A 26,717-nucleotide genomic window follows, 5' to 3' on the forward strand; every position below is an offset into this window, starting at 1 on the left:
TGCCAGTGATTGATCGATAGCTGTCGCCTGCGAGTTAGAAACAGGACCAACGGTCAGTGTCAAGCCGCGTGAAGTCTCTTGGCCTAAACACGAAGTATTTCATACATATTAATACATATTTTGTATATAATATCTATATTTTGACATGGAGACGTTAATGAGCTAATTTAAATTAGCGTCCACCGTGAACGTCACACCGCTTAATTGAGGAGAAAGTGCCAACTGCTGAAAATACATCGTCGTCCCTAGAACATGTAAGTTCCCTTGACTCAGCGTCGTTGTTGGTTCTTTTTTGACGGCATGTTAATTCATTGTCGGTTTAAATGAATTCGTGGTTTCGTGCTTGGAGTGAAACCGCACAGCGCCGGTTCAACGTGTGGGTGTCAGGCCGGAGCGCGAGCAGGTGACGCCGCTCCGTGTCGCTGCTGCTGCCCTTTCCTTTCACAGGAGAGCCCGTCGGGGAGACAGAAACTCTCATTTGTAACTTAATTCACCAGCGACGAGCGGCCAGGAACTGCCATTCAGACGTGCGTTTTATGTCGCATACCTGAAGAGCAAACCCAACCAGCCGAAAGAAAAAAACTTCCTTATATATGAGAGAGAGAGAGAGAGAGAGAGAGAGAGAGAGAGAGAGAGAGAGAGAGAGAGAGAGACGAGTTTGCGGAGAAGTGCTCTCATATTTCAGCTGTCTCTCGGTGGACTTGTTGGATCTCGTGGACTCTTTGGACCGATACTCGTCGGCGGACTTTGACTGCGCTTTGAAACACAACAGTTTCCTCTCAGCGCCGCAGCCAACAGCATATTTCTTTAAAGGAGTTGTTCCTCAAGTCCGCGCCATGGGGTGAGTAACGCAGCGCGCTGCCCTTCAGAGCGCTGCTCATGGCACCGCACGGACTGTCACGATGTGTGTGTGTGTGTGTGTGTGTGCGGCAATGCGACCCAACATGTCTACAAGTAACTGTGTGGTTTGCCTGTAAAGCTCTGAATGCATCGGTTGGTCATCATGTGTAGTAGCACACAGCTGATCCGGCTTGTTGGGAACACCGAGAGAGGAGATCCAGTTCACTCATGCAGCGGGATTATCAGCCAACGCTGGTAATTTAAGAGCTGACTTCATCTGCTCTTCGCGATCTGTGTGATTTAAGTTTTATTTCGTGTGTGAAATATTTCTAATTGTGGTCTTATTTATTATAGCAGAACGTTTTGGTGGACAGGTGTAGTTCCCCTTTGAATACTGTGTGTGTGTGTGTGTGTGTGTGTGTGTGTGTGTGTGTGTGTGGTTTACAGTGCATTATTTTGCCTTCGTAGTCTGCTGTGGTGGTGGCTGTGGCTCGATGCCATAGTTATGCAATCACGAGCTCACTTCACATCTAAATATATTGCAGATTTGTATTATGATTTATTTCTTGATTACTTACTTTTTGCTTGTTATTTGACTTGGACGTCACAATAATATCAGCGCAGTGTCATCTATGTATTTCAGAATCAAACCTCTTCGTAATTTATGTAAACTTTATATCTGCTTCTATTGGCGACAGTAGGAACCTTTCTGGTAAAACAAATAAAAACAGGTTAGATGTGAATAATAAGCAGCATTAATGCTCAGAGGTTGTTAATCCAGAGAAGAAACCAGCTCATCAGGAGTTTGTCGTCCTGGTCAAACCGGCTGGATGGAGCCGTGAGGAGGCGTCCCAGCGGACAGGAAGTGACGTCAGACTGTCTCTGCGTTCATACCAGCAGGATCACTTCGCAGGGACTTTACACCTCCAGACCTGGGGGGCCGTCACAAACGCCTGCAGGGCTTGTCGTCTGAAGGCCACTAACTCTGGAGATGTTGAGAATGCTGGTTCATAAATCACTTCAACAATTAAGACACTGTTATCATTTCATTTGTCAGGTTACAAAGTTAACTAATCATTTCCACATCAACTAACAATCAGTTTAATTATCTGTTAGTTGTTTTTATCTTTTCATCTTTAACAACGCTCCTCCATTAAAAAAGGAAAGCAACACATTCTCAACATTGAAAAGCTTCTCAACCATACAGCTCTACATTTATTAAAACAGAAGGTGTGTGTGTGTGTGTGTGTGTGTGTGTGTGTGTGTGTGTGTGTGTGTGTGTGTGTGTGTGTGATAATAAAGATAGTATTCTTGGCTCTTTGGTCCTGAATGGAGTTACAGATTAACTCTGAGTTGGACAGCATGTTATCAGCCTCCGTATCTCTCTTCCTTTCTCACCAGTGTCCTGTTGACCTTGACACATGTTATTGATCATATCATCTCCACATGGTTTGTGAATATGGATCAGTGTTGTATGTGTGCAGCGAGCCCAATAAATCGACTGTATGTGGTTTATGTTGCTGGATGAAATGCTGATGACAGAAGAGTGATCCTGAGTTCAGTCCCCAGCTTCCTGCTGAGTCTCAGATTGCCTGGAAGCTCCTCATGAGAAGTCCTTCAGACGGCGAAGCCTCCAGCGTGTTGTCTCCTCATATAAGCCACGCGGGGAGCGCAGGATCTCTGTAATCTGCCGCCGGCCAGAGAGTGACGGCTCGAGGCTTAACGCTCATTGATCAGTGTGACCTGTGACGAGGTGGCGGCCTCTTGGCTGCCGGAGCAGGAAGTGCACTGAACCTGGTCGGAGGTTCAGTGGTTGCAGGTAGTGGCGCCGCTGCAGGAGAGGTGCAGGTAGCGGCGCTGCTGCAGGAGAGATGCAGGTAGCGGCGCTGCTGCAGGAGACATGCAGGTAGCGGCGCTGCAGGAGAGGTGCAGGTAGCGGCGCTGCAGGAGAGGTGCAGGTAGCGGCGCTGCAGGAGAGGTGCAGGTAGCGGCGCTGCAGGAGAGGTGCAGGTAGCGGCGCTGCAGGAGAGGTGCAGGTAGCGGCGCTGCTGCAGGAGAGGTGCAGGTAGCGGCGCTGCTGCAGGAGAGGTGCAGGTAGCGGCGCTGCTGCAGGAGAGGTGCAGGTAGCGGCGCTGCAGGAGAGGTGCAGGTAGCGGCGCTGCTGCAGGAGAGGTGCAGGTAGCGGCGCTGCTGCAGGAGAGGTGCAGGTAGCGGCGCTGCAGGAGAGATGCAGGTAGCGGCGCTGCTGCAGGAGAGATGCAGGTAGCGGCGCTGCAGGAGAGGTGCAGGTAGCGGCGCTGCAGGAGAGGTGCAGGTAGCAGCGCCGCTGCAGGGGAGGTGCAGGTAGCAGCGCCGCTGCAGGAGAGGTGCAGGTAGCAGCGCTGCAGGAGAGATGCAGGTAGCAGCGCCGCTGCAGGGGAGGTGCAGGTAGCGGCGCCGCTGCAGGAGAGGTGCAGGTAGCGGCGCCGCTGCAGGAGAGGTGCAGGTAGCGGCGCCGCTGCAGGAGAGGTGCAGGTAGCGGCGCCGCTGCAGGAGAGGTGCAGGTAGCGGCGCCGCTGCAGGAGAGGTGCAGGTAGCGGCGCCGCTGCAGGAGAGATGCAGGTAGCGGCGCTGCAGGAGAGGTGCAGGTAGCGGCGCCGCTGTAGGAGAGGTGCAGGTAGCGGCGCCGCTGCAGGAGAGGTGCAGGTAGCGGCGCCGCTGCAGGAGAGGTGCAGGTAGCGGCGCCGCTGCAGGAGAGGTGCAGGTAGCGGCGCCGCTGCAGGAGAGGTGCAGGTAGCGGCGCCGCTGCAGGAGAGGTGCAGGTAGCGGCGCCGCTGCAGGAGAGGTGCAGGTAGCGGCGCCGCTGCAGGAGAGGTGCAGGTAGCGGCGCCGCTGCAGGAGAGGTGCAGTTAGCGGCGCCGCTGCAGGAGAGGTGCAGTTAGCGGCGCCGCTGCAGGAGAGGTGCAGGTGGCGGCGTCACCGGTAGGAATCACAGGAAGTTAAGGGGACATGCTGGCTGCTGATTGGTCGGCTCTTCACCAGATGGTTCGGGTCTTGGAGGCCATCTGCTTCCTCTGTGGAGACTTCCTGTTCCTCTGAGCGCTCATGAGGGGCTCTGCATCCCATAATGCAGTTCTGTCTCTGAGTTTAATGAGCTGTACTCTTTACTGTGTACTACAAAACACCAGGATCACAGTAATACTGCCATGACTACTTTGAATGAATGAATGAAAAGTACTTTATTAATCTCCAAGGATTAATAAAGTACTTTTCATTCATCTTTACTGTGTACTACAACACAACATCATTTTGTCTTTGCGTTGTTTTACCTGTTAGTCAATATTCAGAGGAACGCGAGACTTTAAGATCAGATGAACGTCTTGTTGTCTGTAAAATACCTCAAGATGTTCAACATGTTGCTCACTGATCAGTCAGTCAACTAACTGTGTTCAGTGTTGTCCCTTTGAAAGGCTCTCTGTCCGTCACCTAAACTTTGACGAGATGGAAATGAAGCTACTGCCCTTGAGTTGCTGTCAAGACAAACTGGCTTTGTGTGACTGAGGAGATGAAACAGGAAGTAGTGCCGTCACGGTTCTCTCGGCCCGCTCTGAGCTCTTCTGTCTCGCGGCCTCCTGGAGTCCAGGTGAACCTCGCTGACCTGGTTACTGGAGCTCAGTGCTCAATGTGACCCGCTCTGTGCAGCTCGGGCCCGGATGCTTTTCACATTCCTCCTTTTCTGCCTCTGAAAGACTTGGGAGACCGCTGACATGCGTCACTCCAGTCCGGACAGCAGAGGAGATCGATGGGGAGCTCGTGCGGAGACTCCGGACTGAATCCTCACCCTCTGGAGTCTGCAGGAGGCCGTTTCCTCAACAACACAACAAACCCAGCTGAGCGGTGCATCTGCAGCAGGGCAGCAACGAGAACACAAGCATCCAGCTGGTAGTCCTGGAGGAAAGCTGGTATTCTCTCTCTCTCTCCTGCATCACCTGTCCTCTTTAAGCTGGATTACCCCTCTCTGCACTCCTGTCTGTAAATCACAGGTGTGTCAATGAAAGGACTCGTGGTGCACCACTCAAAGGTATCGTCATGAAGACGTTCAGCCTTTTCTTCCTCAGGAATGAAACGGCAGTTGTTGGGTGTCCAAATGCATTCCTGTGTGTAAATTGGATGTTAAATATTTGTAGAGTCTGACATCGGCCTCAAGGATCAGCTGCTTGGTCTGAATTCATTCTGCGGGTGCGAAGGTGTATGGAGGCATCGACACACACACCTGTAAATTATTTAAAGCAGCAGATGGGACAGGGCACCCGACAGTCACCGAGAGAAAACCTCCAGCGGTCACAAAGTCACAAATGTCTTTTAATGTTTAATCCCGTTAAATCAATCAACTAATGCGTTTTATCTGAGAGAAGCAGATCACTGGATTCCAGCAGTTGTGTGAGTGCGTGCATGTGTTCAGCGCTGGCCTTTCTCTTCTCTTCAAAAGGTCAGCGTGTGTGTCTGTGTGCACGAAGAGCCACAACAGTGATGTGTGTAATGGGTTTGTGTTCCCAAAGCAGATGAAAATTGAGATTAGGCTTAAAAAGGACAGTGAATTTATTAGGCTTTCCTTTCTGTGAGAAGCATAATCCCAATGAAAGTCAAAGCTTTATTAGCTCGTGATTATCGCTGCACATGATCTCCACTGAGCGTCGTCACCGCGATGCCGACGTGACGTTGCTCTTCGGTCGGCTGCTGCTCAGCTTCGGTCTGGACCCGTTAATGACACGTAGCCTGCAGGACGTGAGCTAATCCTGCACATAGCTTTAGCAGCTTTTTGTTTTTGAAGAATAATTTGATGTGACTTTTTAAGAACATGCTCTCAAGTGGTTTTTATTTAAGCTGTTTTTATCCCTGTGCTCTTTAAAACATGTAATATTTATAATGTTTTTGCCCTGCTTGAATGATTCTCTCTTTCTGCTGCACCAAGCAGTGTGTCTGTGTCCACTTCAACTACCTTCAACATTCAACTGAACCCTTCATGTCTTAAGGTAAATGGCAGCCATGCAGGGGGAGTGGGCATGTGCAGAGGTCATACGTGACTTTAATATTGTTTAACACACATATAGTGACTCTGTTGGACCCTCACATGTTAGATTCCTTCACATGCAGTCACTCATCGTTGTCCTTCTATTCAATACTTGACGGGGTTAAAGACCTAAAAGACAGAAATGCACCGCGAGGACAAAGACAACACCAAGAAACACGTTCAGACCTCATGAACCTGAACCGAACGCTCGCTTCCTGCACGCAGCGAGACGCCGCGAAGCTTCCGCTGGACGGTTTATGGCGTGAACACTGAGACCCGCGGAGAAGAACAGGAAGAAGATATTCTGAAGTTATTGGGCCGAGTGGATGTGCAGAAGATGGCGGGACGAAGCACTAACGTGTAAGAAGGCACACGGAGGAGACACAGCAGCAGCTATGAAGACGAGATGCTCAGGGAACTTCTGGAAGACACTTTCACAGTTTGACATCAGCAGGATGAGTTCCTCCCATGCGTCTCCACACGGTCTTCACTCTCTCATCCAGCCACTCCACCTCATTACCACTAGTGAGACCCTCTGCTGGACGTTGTCATCGTGAGGAGCAGCAGCGTTTGAAACCGTTTAAATGTTCCTTCCCTTGCAGCAGAGACAAGATCACACTGTTGTTGGTCCACCAGCTGCACTGCAACCTTCTAGAAATGCTGTCGGATGAGGTTAGAACCAGTAGAGCAAGAAGAGTAACACAGCAAATTCTTTACATTCTCTAACGTGTGAGAGCTGTGTGTGTCTGTGTGTGTCTGTGTGTGTCAGACAAACCGTTCTGACTTTACTGAGATGTTTGTTGGTTTTCCTCTTTTCATTCAGCAGACGAGAGACGCTTCTCTCTTTTGACTTGTTGAGTAGACGATTGTCTGGAATGTATTTGGTGCACGAGGAAATGTTTCATTCTCCGATAGATGTGAGCGCACACACACACACACACACAGCAGTGCGCACGCACACACAGCAGTGCGCACGCACACACAGCAGTGCGCACGCATACACAGCAGTGCGCACGCATACACAGCAGTGCGCACGCATACACAGCAGTGCGCACACACACAGCAGTGCACACGCGCACACAGCAGTGCACACGCGCACACAGCAGTGCGCATGCACACACAGCAGTGCACACGCGCACACAGCAGTGCGCACACACACAGCAGTGCACACGCATACACAGCAGTGCACACACACACACAGCAGTGCACACACACACAAAGCAGTGCGCACACACACACACAGCAGTGCACAGTCTCACACACACACACTGTGTGTTAGTGAAGGCAGGTTGTGTTGGTTTGCAGTAAACTTCTGTCTGCCTCTGGAAACACAGCAGTGTCTCTTGCATAAGATGCAAGTTGTGGATCCTGCAGCAGTGGTCTGTCCCTCATACTGTCCTCTGTCCTCTGTCCTCTCTCCTCTGTCCTCTGTCCTCTGTCCTCTAGGGAGCAGCCCATCTACACCACCAGGGCTCATGTCTTCCAGATTGACCCAACGACCAAGAAGAACTGGGTTCCTGCCAGCAAGCAGGCCGTCACCGTGTCCTATTTCTACGACAGCACGCGCAACAGCTACCGCATCATCAGCGTGGACGGATCCAAGGTGTGTGTGTGTGTGTGTGTGTGTGTGTGTGTGTACATTTAACTGCTCTCAGGAGGCTGACGAGGAGCAATCAGAGACAGAATGCGATTTAAAAAGTGGATAAATTTACATCTGCAGCAACCTGTTCACCGTTTAGTATGTTCTGGGTGGTCGTCCATAGCTTCCTGTTGTCCCTCCAAACTCTGACTCTTAAGATGATGTTGATTTAATTCAAGGGCTTCCCTCATGATCTAATATTTAAGCATAGATATAAAATAATGAAACTGTTGATTCACATGAGATCAAACTCTTCATGTCCATCAGCAGCCGAGAGGAAAGATGCTGAAAGTCTGGATGACGCAACACCTTGTCTTGGGCTTTACTTCTGCTACGATTTAAACTAGTGCCCCGCCCCCCCCCCCCCCCCTCCCGCGTGCCCCGCCCCCCGGCGCCCCGCCTCCCGCCCCCCGCCCCGCGTGCCCCTGCCCCGCGTGCCCCGCGGCCCCGCAGCATGCGCGTGAGCGTTCAGCCCATCTCCCGCAGTGTGATGGTTCTTCACAAGAGAAGGATGTTGAGATTAAACCCTGGGAGCAGACACATTCACACCTCAAACAGGAGATTATGTGTTTCCATGGCAATCAGATACCTGGCCGTGTGTGAGAACCGGAGCGTCATGACGGCGTCCCTCTGCACACCTGCCACCTTTCACATTACCTGCACAGCCACTTTTCACACCGCTCTGTTTGGGGAGGTGGTTCAGTGTTGGGATTACAACCAACATGGAAGGATGCATGTGAAGGAAAGGATGCATGTGAAGGGTGCATGTGAAGGAAAGGATGCATGTGAAGGGTGCATGTGAAGTGAAGGGTGCATGTGAAGTGAAGGGTGCATGTGAAGGAAAGGGTGCATGTGAAGGAAAGGGTGCATGTGAAGGAAAGGGTGCATGTGAAGGAAAGGATGCATGTGAAGGGAAGGATGCATGTGAAGGGAAGGATGCATGTGAAGGCTACATGTGAAGGGTGCATGTGAAGGAAAGGATGCATGTGAAGGCTACATGTGAAGGGTGCATGTGAAGGAAAGGGTGCATGTGAAGGAAAGGGTGCATGTGAAGGAAAGGGTGCATGTGAAGAAAAGGGTGCATGTGAAGGCTACATGTGAATGTAGAGCATTTTCACAGCAAACATTTTCCTGTACACATTATTCTTTAATATAAATAAGAAGTATTATTTCTCTATTCCTGCATAGCATTGTTGAGTCAAAATGAGTTAAAATATAAAATATCTGGAAAGCTGCTTCAGGTCTCTCACGACTAAAGAAATGTCTTCTGAGAAAGCAGGATGTGTTTCTGTTGTACGCATGTGTACATGTTTGTGTATCAAGGCCAGCAGTCTTCTCTCTGCTCGTCCTCTCAGCCGCCATGTTGCTTCAACACGCTCAGTGCTGTCAGACCAATCTGACCAAAGCATCAAGTAATATTCATATGATGAAGAAAAAGGTTCAATTCATAAAATCAGAAGTGTGTGTGTGTGTGTGTGTGTGTGTGTGTGTGTGTGTGTGTGTGTGTGTGTGTGTGTGTGTGTGTGTGTGTGTTCGCGCGTGCATCAGCTGTGTGAGAGCTTAGCAGTTGAACATGTATTAAATATGCTGCTATAACTAGAGGGATGTTGGTATGAGGACAGTGACCCAAAGCAGGAACTGTTGAGTCAGATGAACGTCAGAGGCAGTGAGTGTTCTGAACTCTGGCTGCAGGGATCCAGTGTCTGCATGCATAGTCTGAGCCGCCGCATGCAGGGATAGCCTGAGCCACCGCATGCAGGGATAGCCTGAGCCGCCGCATGCAGGGATAGTCTGAGCCGCCGCCTGCAGGGATAGCCTGAGCCGCCGCATGCAGGGATAGTCTGAGCCGCCGCATGCAGGGATAGTCTGAGCCGCCGCATGCAGGGATAGTCTGAGCCGCCGCATGCATGGATAGTCTGAGCCGCCGCATGCAGGGATAGCCTGAGCCGCTGCATGCAGGGATAGCCTGAGCCGCTGCATGCAGGGATAGCTTGAGCCGCCGCATGCAGGGATAGCTTGAGCCGCCGCATGCAGGGATAGCTTGAGCCGCCGCATGCAGGGATAGCCTGAGCCGCTGCATGCAGGGATAGCCTGAGCCGCCGCATGCAGGGATAGCCTGAGCCGCTGCATGCAGGGATAGCTTGAGCCGCCGCATGCAGGGATAGCCTGAGCCGCTGCATGCAGGGATAGCCTGAGCCGCCGCATGCAGGGATAGCCTGAGCCGCCGCATGGAGTAACATATGTACATATACTAGGGCTGTCACGACACCAACATTATGGCTTTGATACGATACCTGCCATTAATATCACGATACCGATTTGAAAAAACCCTAAAGCTATCATATGGGTACATTAAAGATTGACACATAATTAAAGGGTAATTTCTCCCCTTTATTGAAAAATGCACTTATTAATAATCTTGAACTAATTATCTCAAGATGCACCCTCAGGCTCCAGCAGCATGTCACCATGTTGCATCAGTTGTGTTTCATTTGGGACACCTTTGTGCGTTCTGACCTCATGATCATAGACGCCTGTAGTCAAACTCGGCTCATGCTCCTCGTGGCTGCATGTGGGTGAGCTCGGGGTTTTTCATGTTATTAATTACATTTGCTCACGTTCGTTAAACTCTTTTAAAAGTTTGGGCTGCTTGAAAGCTGCTTGGCCAAGTTTGACGTGTTGCCTCCTTTGTGTTGCTTTACAGCAGGTTAACAGACGGGTCTGTCGGTGTCAGTGGGCTTTCCCTCAAGGCTGCACTGTCTCCAAAGTATCTGCTGATTACACTCCTGGCCTCTTTTTGTTCTACAAGCAGAGGACGGTCGGCAAGAGCTCCTGAGCTCCAGCCATGTTTCCTCTGGTCAGAGAGTGCTGCTGCGGCGGCGGCGGCGTGTGAGTGAGCCGGAGCCTTAAGCCCCGCCCCCCTGAGCTCTGTCTCCATGCTCTCTCTGCATGCAGCATGAGAGAGAGAGGAGCAGCTTTAAAGAAGCGCTATTTTCAGAACGTACCGATACTTAAAATATGCAAAATCGTATTGTTTTTAACGTGCGGGTAGCGCTGTACTTTGTTAGTAACGGTATACCGTGCAACATTAACATATACATATGTATACTTTGTTCCACACTTTATTCCACGTTTTATACAATTTCAGAGCTTTAATAATACAAAAAAATCATTTCTAACTTTGACATTAGGCTCCCACTAAGCAAAGGCTCGCTCCTCCATTGTATGTGAGTGAGTAACCTTCAGTGTATGAAGAGCCTTGAGGTCACAGGAGCCTTGAGGTCACAGGAGCCTTGAGGTCACAGGAGCCTTGAGGTCACAGGAGCCTTGAGGTCACAGGAGCCTTGAGGTCACAGGAGCCTTGAGGTCACAGGAGCCTTGAGGTCACAGGAGCCTTGAGGTCACAGGAGCCTTGAGGTCACAGGAGCCTTGAGGTCACAGGAGCCTTGAGGTCACAGGAGCCTTGAGGTCACAGGAGCCTTGAGGTCACAGGAGCCTTCAGGTCACAGGAGCCTTCTCTGGAAGGTCTCCATGGCCTGACTGATGAGTTCAGCTCCCTCAGGACTGAGCCTGCGTCACGGCTGCAGGGAGCAGCTTGTTTTCCTGAAGGTATGATGAGGTGAAATGCATCAAGTCATTCAAAGCGGTTGGCAGACGCACAGAAGCATTTAATATTTCACGTCATCTCATCACACCTCCGCTTGATGAGCAATGTGATGAGAGGACACGTGGTCCTCGTCTCCCGTTTCCTTCCACCGGCGCTGCCAGTCCACCTGTCCACCGTTATGGTTGATATGTCTTCATGAAGCTTTGTGCCACTCGTTCACCTCACCCACTGCTTCTGTCAAACGAGTGAGACGAGCAGTGAGATGTTATGAACACCAAAGAACAGGAACATGTCAGAGGATCACATTTGAGTTTGTAGACAAAACCCGTGTTATAAGATGTGCCGTCACGTGGGTTCATCTTTCTTTAAAGGGCCGGCGCTCTCTGGAGAGAGAGTCCTCTTCCTGCAGCATGACGAGTCCCTCGCTGCTCGACTAGTGATCAAAGCGCTTCCCCTCTCCTTTTTGGCTGACTTTGCAGGTTCTGTGCTCTCCACAGACACATAATCCTCCCCCAGGCTCCTCCTATGTCTTCCTAGCTGTCTCCTATGTCCTCCAGGCTGTCTCCTATGTCCTCCTAGCTGTCTCCTCTGTCCTCCTGCCTTCTCCTATGTCTTCCTAGCTGTCTCCTATGTCCTCCAGGCTGTCTCCTCTGTCCTCCTAGCTGTCTCCTCTGTCCTCCTGCCTTCTCCTATGTCCTCCTAGCTGTCTCCTCTGTCCTCCTGCCTTCTCTTGTGTCCTCCTAGCTGTCTCCTCTGTCCTCCTGCCTTCTCTTGTGTCCTCCTAGCTGTCTCCTCTGTCCTCCTGCCTTCTCTTGTGTCCTCTTGCCTTCTCTTGTGTCCTCCTGCCTTCTCCTATGTCCTCCTGCCTTCTCTTGTGTCCTCCTAGCTGTCTCCTCTGTCCTCCTGCCTTCTATGTCCTCCTGCCTTCTCTTGTGTCCTCCTGCCTTCTCCTCTGTCCTCCTGCCGTCTCCTCTGTCCTCCTGCCTTCTCTTGTGTCCTCCTAGCTGTCTCCTCTGTCCTCCTTGCTGTCTCCTCTGTCCTCCTGCCTTCTCCTCTGTCCTCCTGCCTTCTCTTGTGTCCTCCTAGCTGTCTCCTCTGTCCTCCTGCCTTCTCCTCTGTCCTCCTGCCTTCTCCTATGTCCTCCTGCCTTCTCTTGTGTCCTCCTAGCTGTCTCCTATGTCCTCCTGCCTTCTCTTGTGTCCTCCTGCCTTCTCCTCTGTCCTCCTGCCTTCTCTTGTGTCCTCCTAGCTGTCTCCTATGTCCTCCTGCCTTCTCTTGTGTCCTCCTAGCTGTCTCCTCTGTCCTCCTGCCTTCTCCTATGTCCTCCTAGCTGTCTCCTCTGTCCTCCTGCCTTCTCCTATGTCCTCCTGCCTTCTCTTGTGTCCTCCTAGCTGTCTCCTCTGTCCTCCTGCCTTCTCCTATGTCCTCCTGCCTTCTCTTGTGTCCTCCTAGCTGTCTCCTATGTCCTCCTAGCTGTCTCCTCTGTCCTCCTGCCTTCTCCTCTGTCCTCCTAGCTGTCTCCTCTGTCCTCCTAGCTGTCTCCTATGTCCTCCTGCCTTCTCTTGTGTCCTCCTAGCTGTCTCCTCTGTCCTCCTAGCTGTCTCCTATGTCCTCCTGCCTTCTCTTGTGTCCTCCTAGCTGTCTCCTCTGTCCTCCTAGCTGTCTCCTATGTCCTCCTGCCTTCTCTTGTGTCCTCCTAGCTGTCTCCTCTGTCCTCCTAGCTGTCTCCTATGTCCTCCTGCCTTCTCTTGTGTCCTCCTAGCTGTCTCCTCTGTCCTCCTAGCTGTCTCCTATGTCCTCCTGCCTTCTCTTGTGTCCTCCTAGCTGTCTCCTCTGTCCTCCTAGCTGTCTCCTATGTCCTCCTGCCTTCTCCTATGTTCTCCTACCTGTCTCCTCTGTCCTCCTGCCTTCTCCTATGTCCTCCTGCCTTCTCTTGTGTCCTCCTAGCTGTCTCCTATGTCCTCCTGCCTTCTCTTGTGTCCTCCTAGCTGTCTCCTCTGTCCTCCTGCCTTCTCCTATGTCCTCCTGCCTTCTCTTGTGTCCTCCTAGCTGTCTCCTATGTCCTCCTAGCTGTCTCCTCTGTCCTCCTGCCTTCTCCTCTGTCCTCCTAGCTGTCTCCTCTGTCCTCCTGCCTTCTCCTATGTCCTCCTGCCTTCTCTTGTGTCCTCCTAGCTGTCTCCTATGTCCTCCTGCCTTCTCTTGTGTCCTCCTAGCTGTCTCCTCTGTCCTCCTAGCTGTCTCCTATGTCCTCCTGCCTTCTCTTGTGTCCTCCTAGCTGTCTCCTATGTCCTCCTGCCTTCTCTTGTGTCCTCCTAGCTGTCTCCTCTGTCCTCCTAGCTGTCTCCTATGTCCTCCTGCCTTCTCTTGTGTCCTCCTAGCTGTCTCCTATGTCCTCCTGCCTTCTCTTGTGTCCTCCTAGCTGTCTCCTATGTCCTCACTGATCCTCCCCCATTCGCTCTGTGCCACTTGATCCTCCAGCGGCTCAGCTGCCAGCGTCACTCCGCTCTGCCTCCCTCTTTCTCACCCTCCCACTCACTCTCTTGCTCACATTGTCCACTCATCCATGACGGCATGCCGTCACCGAGACACGCAGGTAGTCTGTGTTTAACTTGCAATGATGAGTCGAGTATGTTGATGTGTTTCTACCAACGCTTCTGGAGGTGTTCATACTAATACAGGATCAATAGTCTGTTTGCAGAGGAGTTACACATAATACAGGACCAATAGTCTGTTTAAAGAGGAGTTATACATAATACAGGATCAATAATCTGTTTAAAGATGAGTTATACATAATACAGGATCAATACAGGATCAATAATCTGTTTAAAGATTAGTTATACATAATACAGGATCAATAATCTGTTTGCAGATGAGTTATACATAATACAGGATCAATAATCTGTTTGCAGATGAGTTATACATAATACAGGATCAATAATCTGTTTGCAGATGAGTTATACATAATACAGGATCAATAATCTGTTTAAAGATGAGTTATACATAATACAGGATCAATACAGGATCAATAATCTGTTTGCAGAGGAGTTATACATGAGGCTTGTGCGATATGTTGAAGTCAATGTAATGTGTAACGTTTGAAGAAGAAATTATTGATATCTTGGGAACCAAGATATCAATCAGCCATGAGAGATATCAATCATGGCTGATTGATATCTTGGGAACCAAGATATCAATCAGCCATGAGAGTTCATCTCCCTGGAGATGAACTCTCATGGCTGATTGATATCTTGATAAATTGATGAAGACCCTCAAAGTCGTCCATGTTTTCAAAAGGAAACGATGTATTTTGAGTCTTACAGTCTTGAGTCTTATCGCATATGAAAGGTTGTGTTACCTTCTGGGTTTCCTCTGAGTGATCAATAAAGTTTCATCAGAGCTAAACTCTTTGAGCTCAGTTCAATATTCACGGTTCCTTTCAGGATAAATGAACCTCTGCTTTGATGACTCCTCTGGATTAATGCCCTTCATATGCTTTGACTCCTCTGGATTAATGCCCTTCATATGCTTTGACTCCTCTGGATCAATGCCCTTCATATGCTTTGACTCCTCTGGATTAATGCTCTTCATATGCTTTGACTCCTCTGGATCAATGCCCTTCATATGCTTTGACTCCTCTGGATTAATGCTCTTCATATGCTTTGACTCCTCTGGATTAATGCCCTTCATATGCTTTGACTCCTCTGGATCAATGCTCTTCATATGCTTTGACTCCTCTGGATCAATGCCCTTTATATGCTTTGACTCCTCTGGATCAATGCTCTTCATATGCTTTGACTCCTCTGGATCAATGCCCTTCATATGCTTTGACTCCTCTGGATCAATGCCCTTTATATGCTTTGACTGTACGGGATCAATGCTCTTCATATGCTTTGACTCCTCTGGATTAATGGTCTTCATATGCTTTGACTCCTCTGGATCAATGCTCTTCATATGCTTTGACTCCTCTTGATTAATGCCCTTCATATGCTTTGACTCCTCTGGATCAATGCCCTTCATATGCTTTGACTCCTCTGGATTAATGCTCTTCATATGCTTTGACTCCTCTGGATTAATGCCCTTCATATGCTTTGACTCCTCTGGATCAATGGTCTGCATATGCTTTGACTCCTCTGGATCAATGCTCTTCATATGCTTTGACTCCTCTGGATCAATGCCCTTCATATGCTTTGACTCCTCTGGATCAATGCTCTTCATATGCTTTGACTCCTCTGGATCAATGCCCTTCATATGCTTTGACTCCTCTGGATCAATGCTCTTCATATGCTTTGACTCCTCTGGATCAATGCCCTTCATATGCTTTGACTCCTCTGGATCAATGCCCTTTATATGCTTTGACTCTACTGGATCAATGCTCTTCATATGCTTTGACTCCTCTGGATTAATGGTCTTCATATGCTTTGACTCCTCTGGATCAATGCTCTTCATATGCTTTGACTCCTCTGGATCAATGCTCTTCATATGCTTTGACTCCTCTGGATTAATGGTCTTCATATCAGATTACAGCACCTTGGCTTTTTGCCACTTAAAGCTCTGATGTGGGAATAAAACCTGACTGTAATTGGTGCAGTGTGTGTGTGTGTGTGTTTTCTGTGTGGCTGCAGTGTATGACACTGTGTGTGTGTGTGTGTGTGTGTGTGTGTGTGTTTGTTTTCTGTGTGGCTGCAGTGTATGACACTGTGTGTTTTCTGTGTGGGTGCAGTGTATGACACTGTGTGTGTGTGTTTTCTGTGTGGGTGCAGTGTATGACACTGTGTGTGTGTGTGTTTTCTGTGTGGGAGCAGTGGATGACACTGGGTGCAGTGTATGACACTGTGTGTGTGTGTTTTCTGTGTGGGTGCAGTGTATGACACTGTGTGTGTGTTTTCTGTGTGGGTGCAGTGTATGACACTGTGTGTGTGTTTTCTGTGTGGGTGCAGTGTATGACACTGTGTGTGTGTTTTCTGTACGGGTGCAGTGTATGACACTGTGTGTGTGTTTTCTGTGTGGGTGCAGTGTATGACACTGTGTGGGTGTTTTCTGTGTGGGTGCAGTGTATGACACTGTGTGGGTGTTTTCTGTGTGGGTGCAGTGTATGACACTGTGTGGGTGTTTTCTGTGTGGGTGCAGTGTATGACACTGTGTGGGTGTTTTCTGTGTGGGTGCAGTGTATGACACTGTGTGTTTTCTGTGTGGGTGCAGTGTATGACACTGTGTGTGTGTGTGTTTTCTGTGTGGGTGCAGTGGATGACACTGTGTGTGTGTTTTCTGTGTGGGTGCAGTGTATGACACTGTGTGTGTGTTTTCTGTGTGGGTGCAGTGTATGACACTGTGTGTGTGTTTTCTGTGTGGGTGCAGTGTATGACACTGTGTGTGTGTGTTTTCTGTGTGGGTGCAGTGGATGACACTGTGTGTGTTTTCTGTGTGGGTGCAGTGTATGACACTGTGTGGGTGCAGTGTATGACACTGTGTTTTCTGTGTGGGTGCAGTGTATGACACTGTGTGTGTGTTTTCTGTGTGGGTGCAGTGTATGACACTGTGTGTGTGTTTTCTGTGTGGGTGCAGTGTATGACACTGTGTTTTCTGTGTGGGTGCAGTGTATGACACTGTGTGTGTGTTTTCTGTGTGGGTGCAGTGTATGACACTGTGTGTGTGTTTTCTGTGTGGGTGCAGTGTATGACACTGTGTTTTCTGTGTGGGTGCAGTGTGTGTTTTCTGTGTGGGTGCAGTGTATGACACTGTGTGGGTGCAGTGTATGACACTGTGTTTTCTGTGTGGGTGCAGTGGATGACACTGTGTTTTCTGTGTGGGTGCAGTGGATGACACTGTGTGTGTGTTTTCTGTGTGGGTGCAGTGTATGACACTGTGTGTGTGTTTTCTGTGTGGGTGCAGTGTATGACACTGTGTGTGTGTTTTCTGTGTGGGTGCAGTGTATGACACTGTGTGTTTTCTGTGTGGGTGCAGTTGTGTTTCTCTCAGGACCGTGAGTCGCTCTGGTGGGTCAGACGTCTGCATGGCCTCCCTGCTGGCGTCCTCAGTCTGTTCTCTGCGTTCTGGGTGTCTGTGTCCAGTAGTGATGCAGGGTGAAGTCTTTTAACCTCAGTCACTGAAAGATGGAGACGGTGGGGGCGTCGAAAAGGACACCAGTCTGTCAGCCGGAGTCCTGCGATCAGAGCCATGTTGCTATGAAACAAGGCTGCGCTGTGATTAAACTGTCTGCTGTTGCTTCTTAATTGTCGGGGTAATTTGCATGTGCGCTCTTTTAGTTGTCGTGTCTCTGGAGGTGTTGGTTTGTGCACAGAAGGATGAAGCTGCTTGTGTTCACGTCTCCTGTTCACGTCTTCATGAGACGGGTTTACAGCGACAGTGTTGCAGAAAACAATTTGGGGGAATCTCTTTGGGAATCTCTGGGTTTCTGCTGTCGCTGGCTCGCCATTGGTTCCAATTTTAGAAATGCAGCAGATATTTTCCACCAGCTGATTTACTGCACGACAGGTGAACGAGTGCTGCAGCGACACACACTGAATGTGCTGCTTAGGTTAGTGGGCCACCTCTGCTCAGTCCGTCCATCACTGTATTCTCATATCGAGTATTTGCAAGCAAATCCGAGTTAGCGTTTAGGTAGAGCAAAGTGTATTTGTGTGGAGGTAGTTATTTTTCATCTCAGACTTGAGATGCTGGTGTGTTAAAGGCTTTCCACCTCAACAAGTCTAACTGGATGTGAAACTGCAGGATTCATGCTGGAACATAGAAAGAGTGCAGAGCTGGTCGGCTGAAGATGGTTGCTTTGATTTAGACTCTGAGGTTCTCCTTCCAGCATCAGCTGCAGGACTTTGTATTCAACATAGCTCTGTATTGTAGAGAGGTTCTCAAAGATGAACAGGAATCATTCTGTATTCATGAAGTGGATCCTTTAAAAAATAACAGATAAATATACCAATTGTAGTTGTAGCAGCCATTAGTCACAGGTGTGTATTTTATTGTGGTAATGTGTGTTTTATTGTGATAGTTTAAATACGGGGCACCGGTACGAGCAAGAAGGATTGACGATGCGCGGGTGACGGGGAGATCAGACGGTTTTTACCGCTCAACTGAAGTGCTTTGTAAACAAAACAACATGTAACTGCCGTCCGTTTACAGTTAAACGGGAAATAACACCCAAACATGTACCAACGGCTGGAAAGACTTCAGAGTCCAGATGTACTGCGTGTGGATGGAGCTACGAGAGGGCACGATGCCAGAACTCTATTACGTCTGGAACAATCTCACAACCCAACAGCAGGAACCTGTGACGGGGACGGAGCCGTCAGATGGACCGGAGACCCATGATGCAATTCTGTGTAATGATCTCCAAGTTAATGATGCGTTATGTGTCCCAACAGGTGATTATCAACAGCACCATCACGCCCAACATGACGTTCACCAAGACGTCGCAGAAGTTCGGCCAGTGGGCCGACAGCAGGGCCAACACGGTGTTCGGCCTGGGCTTCGCTTCAGAGCAGCAGCTGGCCAAGGTGAGAGGAGCCGGTCCATCCGACTCTCCGTCCACTGATGGACTGGCCTGAAACTGAACTGTTGTTATTGAGATGCCAGCTGGGGAAATGAAGTATTTCAGGGTCCGTCACTAGATACCTGTGTCCGTGAGCGCCGACATGTCTCAGAGCTGCTTTTCATTTTGTATTCAGCTCTTTCACGTCTCTCAAACTTGCAGTTTTCTGAGAAGTTCCAGGAGGTAAAAGAAGCAGCAAAGCTGGCGAGGGACAAGTCTCAAGACAAGGCGGAGACATTGAGCAATCACTCGCAGGTAAACGACACCTCTGTTGTTGTTGTTGTTGTGCTTCTCCACTGGCAACGTTGTCCTCGACAGAGAGAAAACTGGTAACACTGGAAAAATGTTGTTTCTGATTCTGTGTTTTAGAAAAAGCTCCTGGTATGATCAAGTATTCAAATAGTGAAATGAATATGTGCTTCATGTCTCTGCTGTCAGCTGACATGTCCACCTGATCACAGCGCTTCACCAAAAGAAGCCCAGGACCTTTTCCACCAGTTATGAGACACGTTTGTGGATTTTAGGCCATCAGAACGTTTAGAAAGCCTCAGGGAGAGAAACTAAAGCATGAAGGTAACATAGTGAACCCTCTGCCCCTCAACAGGAGTCTGGACGAGAGACGCCGACAACCAACCAGGCGTCCAGCATCAATGGAACCGACGATGAGAAAATCTCTCACGTGGGTCCGGAGGCCGCTGTGCTGCAGACGGAGAACGAGCATCTCAAGAGTGCAGTAGAGCAGAGGTGAGGGTTCCTCCAGGCACAGCTGGAGAACCTGATGGAGGAGCGATCCTCACGTCACGGATTCACACTCCCTGGCTGCTCCTGTTGGTTCTTCTAGTTTATCTTGTGTTCATCTCCGCGCCGAGCTGTGCTCTAACGCTCGCCATCTATTTTATTGCTCCGCGATGATGTCATGGCCCCGAAGGGCTCCACAATCATCTCTAATCTAAGTGGAGCTGCTCCTCTCCACCGTTCTGTTATATGGCTTTATCATCCAGATGCTGAGTGTATAAATCACTAATTGCATGAAACACCAGATGGGATTAGAATGACCTGAAGGCTTGTGAGTCCACTGAAACTACAGTACATACATTTAGTTTCACTGGAAAGTAACACAACCAACATGACATCAGGAGCCAGATGGGATGAAAGGCTCATAAACATTTTATTTAAAGAGGAATTACAACTTCAGACTTTCCTCACACAAGAAAACAAGTATTACGTGAGCATGAGGAGGTGATGCTGTATTTACCAAGCAAGTGAAACACAATCATACATCCACAGAAGAGTAGTTACAGGACCATGAAAGTGAACAGAAAGCTGGTCGGAAGAACTGAACTCGAGCCTCTTAATGAAGTACCAGCTCTTTCCAGGAAACATCTTAGCAAAGTGAAAGAACAAATAAAGCTTTATTGTGTGTCAAAACACTGATTCTCAACACAACTTTGAGGGAGAACATTCCTTTAAAACCAGGTCATCAGGCTCACGTGCCTCTTTCAAACGTCTCCAGCTGGTTGTCGAACAGTTTGTCCACCGTTTGCTTTGTCGGCCTCTTCTCTTCCTTCACCAGGCCTTCAGGTTGAGTTTGAGTTTTCTGGGAATGGACGGCAGAACGCGGCGGTGTGAGTCTGTCTGCTTCTGATGGCGAGCAGCACACGTGAAAGCAGCCGTGCATAAGGAAGGGACAGTGATGCTAAATATACATCTCGACCTCTTGGACCTGATTGCTTGATAAGAAAAGACAAACTGTATGTTGGAGCTTGTCAGCAGCTCGTCAGCCCTTTTGAGACTCTCCCACTCATTACTTTATGATTGAAACGTCTCCTGGCAGCGTTGTGTACATCAGGTCTCATTGAACACGACTGAAGGGTTTTGTCGCGTGTCGGTGGCACGAGCCCCGGCATTGCAGCTCTAACCCGTCGACACTGTCCCTCCATTAATAACGCTCCTCCTGGATCTCTCTCCGTCTGACAGCAACACCAACGCCAAGAAGTGGGAAACGGAGCTGCAGACCTTAAGAGAGAATAACGCCAGGCTGGTGGACGCGCTGCAGGAGTCCTCTGCTAATGTGGAGAGCTGGAAGAAACAACTGGGAGCCTGCAAGGAAGAGAGCGACACGCTCAGGGAAAAGGTAACGCAGAGTGAACACAGTGATGCTGCTGGCGCCAGAAACACCGTTGAACTAAACGCTAGACTGAATGAATCGAACCAGACAGATGGAGCCAACCACCTGCAGATCTTGAGTTTCTTTGATAACCTGAGTGAGCAAAGTACAAGACATTGGATGAGTTGTTTCCTGCACCGGCATCCACTATGAAGAGCGTTATGTGGGCTTCATAAAGTGCTGCATTCATACATTCACTCTATTTTCAAGACATCGCTTTTAAGATGCAGCATATTTAGGATTCTTCAAATTTACAAATATTTTAGGTAAACAAAGTGTGAATGTGTATTGATGAGCCGTTGTCTACGTTGTTTTCTGTCGTTTTTGCAGATTGCAGAACTAGAAGCTCAGTGTAACGAAGCCGATCAGGAGAAACAGAAAAACTCCCAACTGTCCGTCCGAGTGCAGCAGCTGCAGGCGGAGCTGCAGGAGAAGGAACAGGTGAGCAAGTCTGGAGAGTCCAGACTTTACCCCGGAGGCAGATCATCTTGAAGGAGTTTATGTCATCAGTTCTGCTTTAGTACACTTAACATCCGATGTGAGAATAGTCACACTGATCCAGATCTCTGGTCCAGATCTCTGATCCAGATCTCTGGTCCAGATCTCTGGTCCATATCCTCTGATCCAGATCTCTGATCCAGATCCTTCGCTGCGTAACACTCACCCGTCTAGAGATGCATTCGCTCAACTCCTCCAATTAACACCTCCAAACATATTAGTTTCAAGTTAACTTGTTCTTTATTCTTGCTGAGAGTTCGATGCCACGCTCTGTAGGACATGTGAAGCTGAAGCTGGAAGATGCTTAGCTTAGCATCTAGAGAAACAACAGACTGATGCAAGATGCTCTCAATATTCACATCAAGCTCTGTGAGAAATCCAAAATGAGTCTCCCAAAATATTGAACAATGTCTTGAACATTTGAAAGGTTTGGCTTCTTTTAAGTTATTTCATTCTTAAGAAAAGGACGTAGTTAATCAACATGATGCCGTTTTGTTGGTTTCTGTCTCTGTTTCCCAGGAGCTGGAGAACCTGAGGAAGCAGGCGGAGATCATCCCTCAGCTCATGGCCGAGTGCGAGAGCATCACTGCAAAGCTGCAGGTACGTTCAAAGCTCCAGGAAACACTTGTGTCTGTGGCCACGTCCAGCAGAGCATGAGGCTGGAGGACGTCTGCCACAGCGAGGTTACAGAGGCTGTGAGGCGTGAGCAGCGCTCAGGCGGAAAGAGGAGAGTTCCTCTTCACCATGTTCTGCCTGAGGGCTGGTGACACAACATTTCCATCACGTGTCTACGAACACACACTGTGGTTAAGGTACCTACTAATGAAGGTTCATTGTTCCTCCTTTGAAAAGGGTTCCTTTGTTTTGCCGATGGAGAGCTTTAATGACCCGGTGGCGTGTGTGTGTGTGTGTGTGTGTGTGTGTGTGTGTGTGTGTGTGTGTGTGTGTGTGTGTGTGTGTGTGTGTGTGTGTGTGTGTGTGTGTGTGTGTGTGTGTGTGTGTGTGTGTGTGTTGTTGGGTGTGAGCATCTGCTGTTGCCAAAAACAATAAAGATTCACGCATCACCTCCCGTCTTCCTCGTAACAAAGCCTGTTCGGCAAGTCTCGTTCCTTATTGAGTAATAAGAGACTTTCTGTGAAACCAGAAGTGAGTGACTGTACGCTGCATCTCGCCTGTTCAGAGCGACTCCAGCAGGATGTAACCGTCCGAGCTGTTGTGCATGTGTTGGGTTTCCAGCCGGGAGGAGAGTGAAAGCAACAGTGTGCCTGAAGGTCCTGAGCTTCACAAAGCTCCACCGCCTGGTTTGTTTGCGCCACGGCCAGCTGGATGAAGGACAGCGACAACGGTTTATCCAGCCGCCACCAAACCAAGCAGACGGGATTCCTGGAATACCTCAATGTGTGCAGGAGAAAATGAAAACGCAGCCACAGTTCACTCAGATGAAAATGAATGGGTGAAGTGAACCTGCTCAGGTGTCCGTTTTTATTCTGTGATTTTAGTTCTTAACATTTAAAAAAGAATCCACTTCCTTTCCCTCTGCATGTGGTCATGGCGCCTCTATTTAAAGACGACGCCCATGAGGTCAGGTTTCAGGAGACATGCAGGCGCATGTCTGCAACACCCATTTAGCTCCTACTCCAAACCCTCCCTTCAAGGGCATCTTTGGCTTTAATGTGTCAATCATGTCTCCTGCCAGTCTGAACACTTGCTGCCCCGTGCAGAGGAGTCAAACTGCTTTAGTCCCATTTCTGATAGTAGCTGAACGTCTGATTCCTGCTCCTCATTGGTGGAACCAGCTCCTCGTTGGTGGAACCAGCTCCTCGTTGGTGGAGCCAGCTCCTCGTTGGTGGAGCCAGCTCCTCGTTGGTGGAGCCAGCTCCTCGTTGGTGGAGCCAGCTCCTCGTTGGTGGAGCCAGCTCCTCGTTGGTGGAGCCAGCTCCTCGTTGGTGGAGCCAGCTCCTCGTTGGTGGAGCCAGCTCCTCGTTGGTGGAGCCAGCTCCTCGTTGGTGGAGCCAGCTCCTCGTTGGTGGAGCCAGCTCCTCGATGGTGGAGCCAGCTCCTCGATGGTGGAGCCAGCTCCTCGTTGGTGGAGCCAGCTCCTCGTTGGTGGAACCAGCTGCTCGTTGGTGGAACCAGCTCCTCGTTGGTGGAGCCAGCTCCTCGTTGGTGGAGCCAGCTGCTCGTTGGTGGAGCCAGCTGCTCGTTGGTGGAGCCAGCTGCTCGTTGGTGGAGCCAGCTGCTCGTTGGTGGAGCCAGCTGCTCGTTGGTGGAGCCAGCTGCTCGTTGGTGGAGCCAGCTGCTCGTTGGTGGAGCCAGCTGCTCGTTGGTGGAGCCAGCTGCTCGTTGGTGGAGCCAGCTCCTCGTTGGTGGAGCCAGCTCCTCGTTGGTGGAGCCAGCTCCTCGTTGGTGGAGCCAGCTGCTCGTTGGTGGAGCCAGCTGCTCGTTGGTGGAGCCAGCTGCTCGTTGGTGGAGCCAGCTGCTCGTTGGTGGAGCCAGCTGCTCGTTGGTGGAGCCAGCTGCTCGTTGGTGGAGCCAGCTGCTCGTTGGTGGAGCCAGCTGCTCGTTGGTGGAGCCAGCTGCTCGTTGGTGGAGCCAGCTGCTCGTTGGTGGAGCCAGCTCCTCGATGGTGGAGCCAGCTCCTCGATGGTGGAGCCAGCTCCCCGTTGACATCAGGACAGCAGGGAGTGTCTACATCTTCCATCGCAAACTAAAAACACATGTTTTAGACTCCACCTTGAATAAGGAAGCTTGCGTATTAGCAGCACTTCAGTAGCACTTAGATGCTCTTACTGACAGCACTTTGTAGTTTGACTTTACTGAAGAAATTGTTCTTGATTGTTGTTGTTCTGACTTTGTTCTCACGGTTGAATGCACTTATAAGTCTCTTTGGATAAAAGCCTCAGCTAAATGAAATGAAATGTAAAAGCTGTAAAAAGGTTCATCTTTGGTTTAGCTTCCCGGCTAAAATGCAGCCAAAAGATCAAACCATCTGACATCTCTTTGAAAACATGAATCTGATTTCCCCTTGTCCACCAGCTGCTGTAATGCAACTATTGTTTTGTTTTTCCTTAATATCCGTCCACAGACTGCTGAGACGAGGAACAAGGACCTGGAGGGCAGCATCGAGGGTCTTCAGCTGGACATACAAGACAGTCAACAGAAGCAGGGCAACATGAAGGGCGAGCTGAAGAAGTTCATGGATATGCTGGATGGAAAGATAGACGAGCTGCATGAGTTCAGGCAGGGGCTCTCCAAGCTGGGTGTTGATAACTGAGGAAAGAGTGACTGAGCTGAATGGGTCAGAGGTCGGTACCAGGGGTTCACTACAGTGTCTTCAGGGCAGAAACTATGCGGCACCTACTCCCCAAGGTGACGTCCACTCAGACACTTCAGCTTTGGTTTCTAATCAACACTACCACGTGAGAAAGAGGCCGGCATGAGCCACCAAATGGCTCCATTTTGTGCGCTGGCTTTGTGAGACTACATCAAGAGTCACAACTTTATTTATCTGTTTGTGTTGAGGGGGGCGGCTTTAAAAAGCTGGTGGTGGGTTCTTAGATTCAGTCGTTTTGTTTGGCAGCCTGCAGCAGCGCTTTACAGGCCGCTGAGAGTAGAAGAGAGGACTTAAAGGGCTAAGTGAAGAACGATCAGCATCGCTCTCGTAATAATTGGTGTTAATACTTGTCTCCCCCTCAGACAATTAGAGATGAAATATTGTTCCAGGCGTTGCCTCTCGTCTATCTCAGGTGTCAGAAGACAGTTTGTACTCATTGGATCATATGCACATACATGACAGACGGCCATGACACAAAGTGCCTCCAGGTGAGTCCAGACCGACCTGGCAAGGAGATTCACGTCCAGGTGAATCACCGTGACGTCCAGGTGATTCACCGTGACGTCCAGGTGAATCACCGTGACGTCCAGGTGATTCACCGTGACGTCCAGGTGAATCACCGTGACGTCCAGGTGATTCACCGTGACGTCCAGGTGATTCACCGTGACGTCCAGGTGATTCACCGTGACGTCCAGGTGAATCACCGTGACGTCCAGGTGAATCACCTGGACGTCACGGTGAATCTGACGAACAGTCGAACATGTAAACGTGTTTCTGTGGCGACAAACTCAACGGACGGAAATGGTGTTTGCACAAAAGCAGGAAGCCATCAGCTCTGTTTCAGTAAGTGCTCCTTCAGAAACATCCCATAATAATAATGGGTCCCCTCTTTCCCCCGTGAGTGTAGTGTTCAGAGGACTTTGTGTGCGCAATAGTGTTTTTGTCCATGTGTAGAACAAAATGTCTCCGAGGCCGTTGATGAACTTCTTCCAGTTTCTGTCCTGGTGGTGGTTTGTGGGCGGGGCTTGGTGGTGGTTTGTGGGCAGGGCTTGGTGGTGGTTTGTGGGCAGGGCTTGGTGGTGGTTTGTGGGCGGGGTTTGGTGGTGGTTTGTGGGCGGGGCTTGGTGCTGCTCGTGGTGAACAATGTGAACGTGAACTTCACTGATGACGGCCGGTTTGGCACCGTCACGATTCTTGGTTTTCCGTTTTACATATTTATTTATTTTTGGTGCCTCTTTGCAATTAGTGTTTCTAGAACAAACCAAGTAAATGTCTTTAGATGTGCGATGATATATTTAAATATACCAAACTGTCAGGATTGGGGGGTTTTATAAGAACTGAGGGATTGTTTGCAGCTGCTTTTGGGGAAGTCCTTCTTGGAACCATTTGAAATCAAAGGCGTGTGTTGTGGCATATTGACGGGGAACCGATGATGTCATAAGTCTATATTTTTTCATCACTGTTTTGATCTACAAAGGGACATTTTGCATTTTGCTTTTGCTTCTCTGACCCACTGTCTCCTGAACCTGGAACACAAAGTATGAACCTTTCTTTCAAAACCAATGCCTCATGTGCACTTTTGTGACTCCTGTTCAATATTGTACAATAGAACTGACAATTGTTAAAATCTAGTTTAATTACAATGCTGAGTTTGGTGTCTTCTTTTGCCGTTGAAGCAGTGGGCCACATTGTGGCCACAGGTTTGTCTCATAATCCCATTTGGTCCCCGATGGGTGCCGAGTGCTGTGCAGGAGATGCGACTGAGCTGCAGAGTCTTCAGGCGTTTCTTCCTGGAGGAAGAAGCTCCGCCGCCGCACGTCTGCGTCTCTGATGTTGAAGCACTAAATATAGCCAGAAGTGGGCTTTACTCACTCGCTAACGCGTAGCTTTAAAAACATGTTTTGGACCAGAACAACTGAAGGAACACAGACATGAGCTCGTTGGAGGGAAGATGCTTTAAACTCCAGCGTCGTCGCAGCGCTGAGGAAGCAGGCTGGACCAGGGGACACGTTGCCGTGGCAACTTAATCCCACTGC

The 26,717-nt window shown here is 49.6% G+C and overlaps 1 protein-coding gene across 2 annotated transcripts; it reads left to right on the forward strand.

Moving 5' to 3' along the window:
- Positions 1-26,324, forward strand: homer2 (homer scaffold protein 2). Of its 2 annotated transcripts, none has more exons than XM_068599430.1 (9): positions 1-254; positions 7,337-7,493; positions 18,516-18,647; positions 18,845-18,937; positions 19,287-19,426; positions 20,660-20,816; positions 21,180-21,290; positions 21,867-21,947; positions 24,433-26,324. In XM_068599430.1, coding segments are annotated over exons 1-9 (1,062 nt in total). In that variant the 5' UTR covers positions 1-252; the 3' UTR covers positions 24,622-26,324. The 2 variants fall into 2 exon arrangements, with proteins under 2 accessions (XP_068455531.1, XP_068455530.1); XM_068599429.1 differs by lacking the exon at positions 1-254 and adding an exon at positions 366-841.
- Positions 26,325-26,717: the final 393 nt, after the last annotated feature.

Source organism: Clinocottus analis, unplaced genomic scaffold (genome assembly GCF_023055335.1).
Source record: "Clinocottus analis isolate CAN_PGR_092001 unplaced genomic scaffold, fCliAna1.0.p SCAF_47, whole genome shotgun sequence".
In the NCBI taxonomy this organism is placed as follows: Eukaryota; Metazoa; Chordata; class Actinopteri; order Perciformes; family Cottidae; genus Clinocottus; species Clinocottus analis.